The sequence below is a fragment of the Mytilus trossulus genome, chromosome 7 (assembly GCF_036588685.1).
Source record: "Mytilus trossulus isolate FHL-02 chromosome 7, PNRI_Mtr1.1.1.hap1, whole genome shotgun sequence".
Lineage (NCBI taxonomy): Eukaryota > Metazoa > Mollusca > Bivalvia > Mytilida > Mytilidae > Mytilus > Mytilus trossulus.
Window position 1 is genome coordinate 72,044,803 of NC_086379.1, and position 12,969 is coordinate 72,057,771.

Below are 12,969 nucleotides of genomic sequence, written 5' to 3' on the forward strand. Positions count from 1 at the left end.
AAAGCCAGACTTTTGCTTATAGAGGATCATTTCAGTTAAGTGACATATTTATTGTACACAGCTATGTAAGGTGTAGAGTTTTACCCTTTTTTTGTAAAAACATGCCACATAATATGACATACATATTTTTATTGACCTGTACCAGGAATGATTATATTTTCAGCTAAGCTGAAGCTTTTTCATGTTGTCTGTCCATTCTTCCGTCCATTTTATCCTTGTTATTGAAAATAATACATATCATTTGTGATATTGTTATTGTACATTGTTATTTATAATTTATATGAAAATAAAATAATAGTTTAACTATGTTACCTTTTTATACCAATGACTGATGTGGTCCTACAAGAGTTACTTTATAAGAGTAAACATCCTTCTTTATCTGAATATTTGGATTAACTATGATGATGGACTAGCTTACTTGACCCTTCCTATCAGGTAAAAGTTCTTGATTGTGGTTGATATATTATTATTCAACCTAGTGGGACAAATTCTTGTGTCCAACAGAAATCATCATACAATATGAGTGCACGTTTAAATGTTAGCCTGCTTTACTGACTAGTATAATACCCCAACTTTACACTAAAAGTGGGGTATACTGTAATTCCTATCTGTCCATCCGTCCATAATTTCATCTATCCCTCCAATTTTTATCAGGAACTACAAAACAAGGATTGCTGACATTTAATTTCAGAGTTTAGCTAGACTGTGTGATGAGTTTTCAGATTCATCACTAAATTACTTTCTGTTTACTGAACACTTACATCATTTTACACATGACATGTTTTCGTCACATTTATCTCAGTAACTACATTACAAGGATTTCTGGAATTTAGTTTCAGGGTTTAAACAATTTAGCTATACTGTGGAATGCATTTTCAGATTCACCACTCAACAACTTCCTGTTTACTGTCAAGTATTCCTGTTTACTGTCAAGTATTTGGATGGGAGTGTCATCAGTGAGCATTGCCTCACAGTTTCACTTGTTAATTTAATATAAATAAAAAAAAATAAGAAGATGTGGCATGATTGCCAATGAGACAACTATCTGCCAGAGTCCAAATGACATAGAAGTTAGTAACTTAATATCACTATATAGCCTTCAACAATTAGCAAACCACATACTACAATTCAAACAAGAATATTAACAGCCTGATTTATGAACAAAAAAATATGGCAAACACTAAATTACAGGCTCCTGACTTGGAACAATCACAAAAACTTCTGGATGATCAATGTATCATATACTGGATAAACTTAACATTATCATTGATTCATGACATATATTTTGGAATTGCAAAAGGTTATGTTTTTCTCCGACAATTAATGACATCTTAACACGTCTAACATCTGATGCTGAATGTGTACTGATTGATATTTAGTCTTTTATACATATTTTTTTAATAATTGTTATTGGCTTTGAATTAAGCTGTCAATAGCTGAGAGTACTTATGATCTTTTTTGTTGTAAGGGATAAGACATGAATTAATTGCCTGCCATCTCCTGGTTTTTTTAATGTTTTTCTGCTTTGTATCGCTCTGATGAGGTAAGACTTTTTAAATTAACGTTATAGTTTGTTCTTATTGGAGTTCCACCATTTCATTTAATATTTGAAAAAGACCAAAGCATTAAAAATTTACCATTGATCAAAGGTAATGTGTCAGATGAAATCTGAAAAACTGACATTTCAAAAAGCACCTTACAATCATTCTATACACCTCATAAAGGTGACATACTACTTACAGTCACTTAAACTTGATTTTATACATGAAATGAGGCAGAGGTCAGGTGAACTCTGTATGATGGAAAATTACCAAATATAGTTATCATATTACTCATTATTAGTGAGAAATTCACCAGACAAAAAAAATACATTTTTGAAGCAGTTGCTGAACCATGAAAATGAGATCAAGAACAATGAACAGATGACAAATGGAAAATTTGTAACAGAAGGCATCTGTATACAAGGACTTCAACATTGTAACTCTGAAATATATACATTATCCAAGTAATCCATGTCACAGACACAGGATACAGGATTATAATCATTTCAATATTCCCTATGTCTTGCATTCTAAGACTTTTGTCACAGGCGATACAAAGCCACAACAAAATCAGATAGAAACCATTAGATGATAAACATGAGAACTTTTTATTTATCAATACATTCTTATATATCAACATGGATATTGTCTATGATCACTCCATTCACACAGTGTGGTCCATTGGTACACTTTATTCTGGAAATGCTAATTTATCTATCTCGTCCTTCCTTTTCTCAATCTGAAAAATAATGAAGAAGGTTATATGGTTTGCATAACTCTTTTCACGACCATTCATTTCACACCCAAGTCAATATGATATTTTTACAAACATTAAGTAAGATTTAGACCAAACCATAAACTCTTGTCAATCCTGGGTCAAGTTAAATGACACAAAGAGTAAATTGCTTACTCATGTAAGTTACAGTACTATTTTGGAAAGACAGAATGGGAATAAGGTTAAACAATATGCATATTTCATAAACAATACAAATATTAATAAATGTATCAAGCAAAGGGTTTTAAAATTAGAATTTTATCTAAAATATTTAAGAGGCTGTCCAAGTAAATATCAGGCAAATCCTATGATATGGGTGGCACAACATATTTTTTTCCCCCTGAATTTTTGGTTCCAATTCAATGTTTATATCATACAAAGGATATATATGTCAAAGATATTTTTGAATCAATAATGGATGGCTCATACAATGATTTTAAAGTTCACTAACAATGCAACAAAATTTTGTGCAAAATGAAGAGTTATCTCCCATTTTCAATGGATTTTCAGTGCTTTCTAAGTATTTTTTTTCTCCTTATTTGTTGTACATAATAATACAAAATTTAAATTTGAGAAAGAATGAATTTGTGATATGAAATAGATGAAAAAAATTGTAAACAAAATATGTCATGTGCCATCCACTGCCTGGTTTTTCCATGGACACCCTCTTAAAACACTTGTTAAGCATTGAAAGGTTTATTACATCTGGTAACTTTCATATCAGCGGAACTTGATTTCATAAGTTGATATGTTGTGAGTTGTCATATCCATAACCATTATGGCCAAGAGACAAGAACACTAAAACAAAAGTTTGCATCAAGACAGACACTTTACTAAATAAACTTACTATATGATTTGGACAGACTGAGTTGTAGACATCCCTGAAATATCTGCAGCCTGGATAACCTTCACCTTTCATTCTCTCACAGATAATAAAGTCTTTAAAGGCCTGGTAACATGTTCTGAAAATTATTGAAATCAAATAGTGTTATACCATATACACATTATAAATGACAGACTATGCAAATCTATGATTGGTTCAATTTTGTCAATTAAAGGGAAATGAACTTGATCCTCTTCATCCAAATATTTTTTACAGTTTATATTTAGTATTAATTTTTATTGTGTAGATTACTTTTTATTTTAGATTAATGTGTATCCAGACAAACTACCTAATTCCAACATGTGCTTGTTAACACTCAATCACCTAAAGTATAAGTGAACTGATTTGAATGTTGTATTACATGTTTGTATGAATAAAATGCTTCGCTGAGCAGTCTGATAAGACAGCAGAGGTCAAACCCTGAACAGTTGGGGCAAATTTGGACATAATATTCAAGCTTGAATGCCCTTGATTCTGTCTTGATTTGGATTGTGATCAATTTATTTTACATAACATAGGTTTCTGACACAATATAAGTGTGGTCAAAGATTTAACATATCTATTGCACAATACTGTGCCATTGAAGATTTCTTCTTCAAACTTTTCAAAAAAAAAACAGGTGGTAAGTTGTCTCATTATCATACATTCTTCTCATTTTTAAATTATAAATTGAAAATGTTACCTCAAATGTTGAGATAGTGTTTCAAATTAATCATGTTTTATTACTGTACATGTTAAAATTCTTCAGCAACTTGCTGAGAAATAATTAAACAAGGACAAGTTGACAATATATCAGGGTGGTTTTTTTAAGTACTTTTAAAATTTCAAAGATGAACATGTACACTTCAGCTTAGGTGGATTTTGCTTTGACCACCTGTCCAGTGGGCTGGTGAAATAGCAAAATCCAGATAGGCTGTTGTCAATTCTGGACAAGTTTACTTAATATGTTTTTAATTGTTAGCCATCTTTTACTTGACATCCCAACATTAAGTAAGAGCTATATTTAGTCAGGTACTACATGTACATTGTACTAATACAGCCTTACTTTCAGGTCCTCCTAATGGTTAATGCTTTCTCTTTCTTAAGACAAATGTATAAATACCTTTCCTGGTTTATATTAGGGAATCTACCATCAAAGTATGCTACAGGAGCAAGTGGTGGTTTCATATCCTCTATCTGGGCCATTTCTACAATAAAAAGGAATTCATTATCTTATCATCTTTATCATATGGTAGTAATTTATGGTAATAACCTAACTACATGTATATAAATGTTTTATACCCATTTATGTTTTTTTTAGAGTAAAGAGATTGTAAAAGTGAAAAATTATGATATTCAGTTCCACTTGCAAAATACAAGTATAATCTAGTGCCATTTGACAGCCAGAAGAAAATATATCTTGGTAATCTGATTTCATTTGTTTTATATTCAGTTCAGTGTTCCAGCTAGGCCGTTTTCGGAGGGCGCAGTGCCCACCCTTTCTCGAGTGCCGCCCTGTGCCCTTTTTAGTTTCCTGGGCGCCCTGCCTTTTTTGAAGATTGATTGTATATTATTTTGTTCATATTGATATGATCCACTAATTACTAAATTTTACCTGGCAAAAAGTTTATGACTTGGTTTACGACCCCAAGCTAATCAACAGTTACAGCTGGTGTTATAATCTGTTGTTTTAGGTAATCCGTTCATTGAATAGATCATTAATGATCATCAACATTAATTCATTCAATCAGAATCAGCCAGTCGGCCATTATCTTTGAAGAAATGTGCATACAACAACTTGGGCACAATTTGCAATGTTTACTGTAGTTTCATGGAGAAAATGTTATGACCTGCCAACCTTTATTTTTCCATATTTTAAGTTTTCACAGTGATCCATTGATTTCGGCTTTTGACTTTGGCTTTCACTTTCAAATTAATGTCAAGTTACGAGAGTGTTTGTTTTCGTGGTCTTGAGACTCAAAATATGCAAATATTTATATTTTTTCACCTCCTTCATAGGAGATCGATGTTTAACATTTACAAATGTAGTAGCCAACCACGTCTTTTTACCTCCTTTACAGGAGATCGGTATGAAGCATTTAGTTCCGACCACGTTACAATCAGAAGCTCTTGGACATTGAGATAACTTGCATCGTAAATGAACGAGGTGTTACATTATGGTCATTTGCATTAATCATCACTGTTTTCTCATGGTCACATGATAATCTTTGAAAATGAAAGGCAAAATGCCGAAATCGATGGGTTACTGTGAAAACTGTTAAAATATGGAAAAATAAAGGTTGGCAGGTAGGTGAAACTTACATAAATGAAGAGATAAATGAAAAATGAACAGATTGATGCCTGAATTATATAATTCCAAGGCTGTCAGTATCAATCAGAAGCGACGAAGCAGTGCATCTATTTTAGGTGGGCAAATATCCACTTTTAGATATGGGACAAGCTCTGACATCCCACTGACCCAGCTTGTATGGCAAAACAACCTTTGGGACTAGAGTAAACTCGGACTACTCGTTGTCATAATCCTCATGATAGTGTAGGCTATTTCCCAAATCCAACTAGACTTCAGTTCCCATTTTCAAATTTAATTATTCGACTTTCATGTGTCATGGTTAACATTGTTAAGAAAAATCAGCCAATCACACTTCACGCCAAGACCTAGTCAAAATAATTATGACGTCTTGAAAGGCTATTATAATTTTTTTCTTTGACGCCCTACATCAACGTCATAACGCCAAACTCATATATTCAGTTGGACTTTGATAGGGAATTTCTCCTCAAGATGCTTCATTTAAGGTGTATAAAATATATTTTTGAACCAAACTCAGTACATTTTGACCAACCTGAGTTTCCGGATAATGTAAAACAATGGTTCCGGAAATTCGGGTTTTACCGAGTTTGGTGTAAAAATTATTTTATAATCTCCTAAAAAGAAATCAGACAAACGTTTTTAAAAAATGCAGTAGACATGTTCCCGCCTCGCATGGAATTGTTACTTATATTATTATTTCTGTAGGGATTAATTGGAAATATTTTGCACAAACAAACACATAAAAGGTAAGAGTTTTTATATATGCATTTTGTTTGAGCCTTCATTGAAAATTTGATGGCAAAATTGGGTCTCAAAGTTGAGAGCAAAATATGCTCTCAAAGTCCAACCGAAAATGGCGGCTTCAGCATTATGACATCGAAGTAAGGCGTCAAAGAAAAAAATTATAATAGCCTTTCAAGACGTCATAATTATTTGGACTAGCCAAGACCTAGTCCAAAAAATTATCTGTATCTGTATCTGTATGGGTACGTCGTAGCTACCAATTCTGGCTTTTATACAACGGGAGTGAAGGCGCCGTCGATTTATTGACGTTTCGCGAGAGCAGATTTAAAGCTCTCTACACTAGTTGCGCGTACAATAGTGTCTTCTAGATGGTTCCAATTTACTATTGTGGACACAAAGAATGAATTTGAATGTTGCGGTGTTTTACTAGTAGGAATGTCAAAACACCTGGTATTGTTCCTCACTTGTTTTTCAACAATGTTCGTGGCTTGATAGTTGTCAAACTTTTTAGCTGTGATGTTTCGTCTTGGTCTCGCTGATTTGAGGAAATCGTCTGGATCAATAGCAGGTACCAGCCCCTCAACCACCTTGTACATAAATATAAGCTTTTGGCTCGTGCGTCTCAATTGTAATTCCTGTAGTTTTAATTTTGTAAGCATGTTTGTTATGCAGCCATCTTCTCTAGTTCTATAATCGCCTGTTATAAAGCGTGCTGCTTGTCTTTGTACTCTTTCCAACTTGTTTGAGTCTGCAATACTGTAGGGGTCCCATACTGTTGCTGCATATTCCATTGTAGATCTTACTAAGGAAATGTAAGCAGTTTTCTTACATTCCTGTGGGCAGTATCGTAAATTTCTTCTGAGGAAGCCTAGTGTTGAGTTAGCCTTTTTGGCAACGTTTGTTATATGCGTGCTCCACTTCAGGTCTTCTGATATCTGCACTCCTAGGTATGGGTTGCTCTGAACTTGTTGGAGTATGTGGCCGTTGAGTGTATAGAATCTCTGGCTTTTGTTCTTTATGCTTAGTATGTAGCATTTCTTTGCGTTAAATCGCATACCCCATTTATTTGCCCAATCTTCTAGGCTAGCTAGGTCTTCTTGTAGCAGTTTGTGATCTTTCTCTGTTTTGATGGTTCTGTATAATAGACAGTCATCGGCGAACAGCCTTACTGATGATTTGACAGTGTCCGGGAGGTCATTTATATGACATAGGAAAAGTAATGGTCCTAGAACTGTTCCCTGTGGAACACCTGAGTCCACTTTAACTTCTTCTGACTGTTCTCCCTCTACTACTACTTTCATCTTTCTCTGTGTCAGAAACATATTTAGCCAGTTGTCCTCGAATTCCGTATTCTCCCATTTTTGATAATAATTTGTTGTGTGGTACTGTATCAAAGGCTTTTGAAAAGTCTAGGATTGCGATATATTTGGTACTGACATTGATTCCCAGTTTATGTCAGGGCAGTTAAAATCTCCAGTAAGCATGACGTTGGTGTTTGAATTTGCTATCATTTGTAAAGATTTTTCTAGTTCATCTAGGCATTTCATGTTCCAGTGTGGCATATAGAATGATCCAATAAGCAGTTCTTTTTTGCCTTTAAGGTGTATTTTTACCCATTCTATCTCACAATTGGTGACTAGACTAGACTGTTCAACTGATATGATATCTTTATGGACCAGGATAAAGACTCCCCCTCCAAGTGTTCCCCTGTCGTTCCTGTAGGCATTGTAGTCATCTGGGAATACTTCGCTTGATTTGATAGCGTCTTTTGTGCTGGTTTTCCCGGGTTTTTCTCCTTTGAGCCAGGATTCTGTACCACAGATGATGTCAGGTTTTATGTAATTAATGGCTGCTTTAAATTCTGAAGTCTTGTCTTTTATACTTCGGCAATTGACGGTTAGAATTCTCAAGTTCCTTTTCTCGTTCAAGTTAAATACATTACTGCTTTGTGTTCTACTTTTGTTACTGCAATTTTTGGTATTATTTGTTGTTGATGATTGAGCTTTTAGTCTTGGGCTGCTGGTTTTTAGTGGACTAAATATGCTTGATGACACAGATTCGAATGATATATCATGTGTGAGTGGTTCATAGTAGTTTGATGTGTTCAGTTCATAGCTGTGAAATGTAAAAGATGACACATTTATACTTTCGCATTTACAACAGTGCCATTGTACGTTTGATCTTTGTAGAAGTTCATAGTCAACTGTACAGAGTTCAATACATGATCTATGGTGCCATATGTCACAATCATCGCAACAAACCCCATCGCACTTCCATGTTACTGGGTGGTCGCATAGTCCACATGGGTATATGCTCTGTTGTTTTCCTCTTGGCCCAGGGTTTAGTTCTATGTCGCCTCCTAATATGAGTAATAATAGTGTGAGGTGTTGTTTCACGGTTGGTGTTGTTGGTAGTGTGATTGGTCTTCTGCCTGTTGTTGACATGTTCTTATTTAGTACACAGGTAAGTAGTTGTTGATGTTCCCATGTTTTACTGGTTGTTAAATTTGTTCCGATATTGTACAGGAAGCTTATGAGTATTATGATGTTGATTATATTCATTGTGATGTTGTACTCTTCTGGTATTGATTGTAGAGATGTTTGTGTTTTCTGTCCTGGTATAGCGCGGATGAGCCCGTGCTGACCAGAATTTAGAACACTTTCTATATATCAATCGTTGCTGTTTGCTGGTGAGTGGGATCAGTATTCAATATTGTGTGTTGTTTTTCTGCTTGGTGTGTTAAAGTTGTTTTGTGTTTTCAGTCCTGGTTTAGCTCGGAAAAGCCCGTGCTGACCAGTGCGTGAGGAACACGTGTTACCAGCAGTCTATCTGTGCCTGAGTTGCTATTTTCTTTAGCCAAGTTCGTGCTAGTAGGTTTGTTGGGTGTATTCCATCGGCGTATAGTTGGAAATTGTAGTAACTTCTGTTTGTTTCAGTTCGATGTGCTCCTTTTTTATATTTTGATCTCACTTGTAAGTCGTTCGAGAATTTTGGAGTGTGGCTGTTTAAAGTGCTGTTTATTTCTTTGATTTTGTTGTTTAGTTGGACAACTTGTTCTGCTAGTTCTTTGTCTTGTGTAATAAAGTTGTCTGGGGTTTTATGATGTTTCCCCTTATTCCAATGGTATATGGAGTAGACTGGTGTTTCCAGTATGGTTACCCTACAGTTGTCAAATGTTTGTATTAATTCAATGCATTTATGATAGTATTGAATGGTATTGTCTATTGCATCGGTTCCATGTGCAGTTATTGCTATGTAGCCTTTGTTGTATGTGGTAAGATCACAAGTGCCGAACCATATGTATAACCAGATTGGTCCTAGGTCATTTATTTTTTGGCGTATGTTATTTTCAAGCCACTTGTATCTGTCTTTACCATTTGCTCCACTTTTGCTCCACCATTTAATTGTATGTTCAACTTGGTTTGTTGGGTTGACTTTTTGTTTTAGCCAGTTCCCTTTACTGTCCGTAAGTATGACAGGTGTATACTTTTTAGGTGTTGTTGGCGGACTGGTGGTCTTGTTGATAAATTTTACAAGTTTTGCGTTGGACATGGATTGTTGTTCTATTTGCTGACGTCGCTTAATATTATTTGTACAAGATGATATATTGGGACTGATATCCTGCTAACTTTTTAGCAACACATCATCATATGTTGGTATTGTATTTATGATAAATAGTAAATATGGATGGATGACAAAAACAAAGATGGCGGGTCTCGGGCCGTTTGTTTTGCTTTGGTATTTTACTATGTCAAAAGTCCCAAATTTCACTATTAATGTTTGTTTTTGTGACTATATGGGTTCACAGTGTTTGTATGTATGCTAGTTCCTGCTTTTTACTCCCTAGATGTTGTAGATAAGTAAACTTTTTCTGCTTCTTTCGCTCCGATTTGAAAAACGTGCCTTCACTCTTGCGCATGCGCCTTCACTTCACTTATGACGTCTTGAACAGTTGAAAGGTTATTTAATTTTTTTCTTTGACGCCTTACTTCAACTTTGAAGTAAGGCGTCAAAGAAAAAAAATATAATAGACTTTCAAGAAGTCATAATTATTTGAGTACTTAAGCATTTTTAAATTTTCTATCTTTTGGTGATTACTAAATTAGATGGACAGGAGATACAGTAAAATTGTTAAATTTTCTATCTTTTGGTAATTACTAAATTAGATGGACAGGAGATGTAAAATTCTGTAATTGTATATTTAAGCAGATAAAAACAAAACATTCAAATTAAAGTATGGTATATGAATATCATAAATGTCTTCTGTTTTAAAATAGTACAATTTACATTGAAATAAAATGTCCTTGAAGCATGCGACATTTCAACAAAAATCACGGGTTTATATATAAATCTGATGCACTGCAACAAATAGATTTCTTAAAATATGCCTTATTTGTTGTGTTATTTGTATTAAATAAAGTCTACCTGATCTAATATTAAGACAATATTCTTTTGGAAAATTTAACCTTCTCAATCTCTGAAGGGCCGCTTAAGTAATTTACAATAAAATATTTGCATTGACGTAAGGAAGTAGATTACAATTGAGCCTAATACCAAATAAAACTTAATTTAACATATCACCATAACGTTCGTTATATATTATAACTTTCATGTCTTCTCGGATCTGAAGTGTCATCACAACATGTAACTGACCAATCAATGATAAGCATTTGTATTATGTAAACAATGTTGAGAGGTGATGCGGATAAGAATCCTCTAGATTTTCCATTTATCTCACCTTTTTTTCAAATATGTCCCACAATATGTTTTTGTTTTTAATTAAACTTTTCAAGTTAGTCTTATATGGGAAGAGAAATCATATAGTTAAATAAATTAAAAAGGTTACACAATTTTTACAAAAATTCTCTGACAGATTTCTTTCTTATTATATGACTTCGTAACAAAGTGTTATGAGTTACCAATGCAAAATTGGACAGTATTACACAACTTATAGCTTCAAAAATATCAGTCAGGGGCATATCCAGCCATTTCTAAATTAAAACTAGAGGCTCTGAAGAGCCTGTGTAGCTCACCTTGGTCTATGTGAATATTAAACAAAGGACGCAGATGGATTCATGACAAAATTGTGTCTTGGTGATGGTGATTAGTTTAAACATATTTATTAAGAGTGGATAGGGAAACAAGTTTTGCAACTTATATTAATCCCTTTCCACTTTGCGGGTGCGAGTGCTGCCTTGTAGCGGCATTAGCCTACTCTTTTTCGAAATCTACAAGGGTGTCTTTAACGTGCAAGAGATATGGCTCTCTCTTAACACGGGTCAGCCATTTATCGTCCCCTTCTGACGGACTATCATCGTTTCCTTAAGACCATGATACTCGCAAATGGTGTCAAGGGAGAGCCGAAAATTGAGTTCCTGAAATTTTCATCCCAAACGGGAATCGAAACCAGGAACCTTTGTGTTAGTAGTGTGTGATGTGTTTGTACTAAACATTCTTGCTGCTTACAATTATCTCTTTCCATAATGAACTTGGAATTTTGGTCATGTTGACTTATTTTCAGGTCTTACTTTGCTGTACATTATATAATTGCTGTTTACTGTTTATATCTATCTATAATAATATTCAAGATAATATTAAAAAACGGCAAAATTTCCTTAAAACTTCCAATTCAGGGGCAGCAACCTAACAATGGGTTGTCCAATCTGAAAATTTCAGGGCAGATAGATCTTGACCTGATAAACAATTTAATCCCCCCTCCCCAGATTTGCTCTAAATGCTTTGGTTTTTGAGTAATTTGCCAAAAACTGCATTTTACCCTTATGTTCTATTTTTAGCCGTGGCGGCCATCTTAATTGGATGGCCTGGTCACCGGACACATTTTATTAACTTGATACCCCAAAGATGATTGTGGCCAAGTTTGGATTAAATTGGCTCAATAGTTTCAGAGAAGATATTTGTAAAAGATTACTAAGATTTACGAATGGTTAAAAATTAACTATAAAGGGCAATAACTCCTAAAGGGGTCAACTGACCATTCTAGTCATGTTGACTTATTTGTAAATCTTACTTTGCTGAACATTATTGCTGTTTACAGTTTATCTCTATCTATATTAATATTCAAGATAATAACCCAAAACAGCAAAATTTCCTCAAAATTATCAATTCAGGGGTAGCAACCCAACAACGGGTTGTCCAATTCATCTGAAAATTTCAGGGCAGATAGAAATTGACCTGATAAACAATTTTGCACCGTCAGATATGCTCTTAATGCTTTGGTTTCAGAGATATAAGCCAAAATCTACATTTTACCCCTATGTTCTTTTTTTAGCCATGGTTGGCCGGGTCACCAGACACATTTTTTTAAACTAGACACCCCAATGTGATTGTGGCAAAGATTGGTTAAATTTGACCCAGTAGTTTTAGAGGAGAAGATTTTTGCAAAAGTTAACAGACGGCGCCGGACGGAGACGCCAGACGTCTCCGCTACGTCATAAAGGCCTGCATAATTGACAAGTTTTTTTCAAGTGACAAACAAACTCAAAAGTGGTCTATTCATAGAAGTGAATGCAGGCAAAACTTGTGGCTATTGAAATAAAGTCATGTTAAAATTTATAGATTTTAATCCAAAAATAAAATCTCTACAGAAAAAAATAAATGTATAACAATTGAAATTAAAACAAAAACATAAATATAATCAAAAACAGATAGTATTATTATTATGTTAAGTGTGCAACTATTATTTGTGAACACAAGAAAA

General features: G+C 34.2%; 1 protein-coding gene across 1 annotated transcript; it reads right to left on the reverse strand.

Annotated features, from left to right (window-relative positions):
• Positions 1–2,135: 2,135 nt before the first annotated feature.
• LOC134727246 (uncharacterized) lies at positions 2,136–10,816 on the reverse strand. The gene is made up of 4 exons (XM_063591625.1): positions 10,677–10,816; positions 4,302–4,386; positions 3,164–3,278; positions 2,136–2,280 (listed from the first exon to the last, which is right to left on the reverse strand). The coding sequence occupies exons 2-4, from the start codon at positions 4,382–4,384 to the stop codon at positions 2,233–2,235; spliced, it is 246 nt and encodes an 81-aa protein (XP_063447695.1). The 5' UTR covers positions 4,385–4,386; positions 10,677–10,816; the 3' UTR covers positions 2,136–2,232.
• Positions 10,817–12,969: the final 2,153 nt, after the last annotated feature.

What these genes read in the sequence shown, in the direction of transcription:
- LOC134727246 (XM_063591625.1), bottom strand. Translation starts at nt 4,384, where the DNA reads ATGGCCCAGATAGAGGATATGAAACCACCACTTGCTCCTGTAGCATAC. An exon ending in CCTAATATAAACCAGGAAAG is followed by an intron (nt 3,279 to 4,301) that starts GTATTTATACAT and finishes AATAATTTTCAG; the next exon opens with AACATGTTACCAGGCCTTTA. An exon ending in CAGTCTGTCCAAATCATATA is followed by an intron (nt 2,281 to 3,163) that starts GTAAGTTTATTT and finishes ATTATTTTTCAG; the next exon opens with ATTGAGAAAAGGAAGGACGA.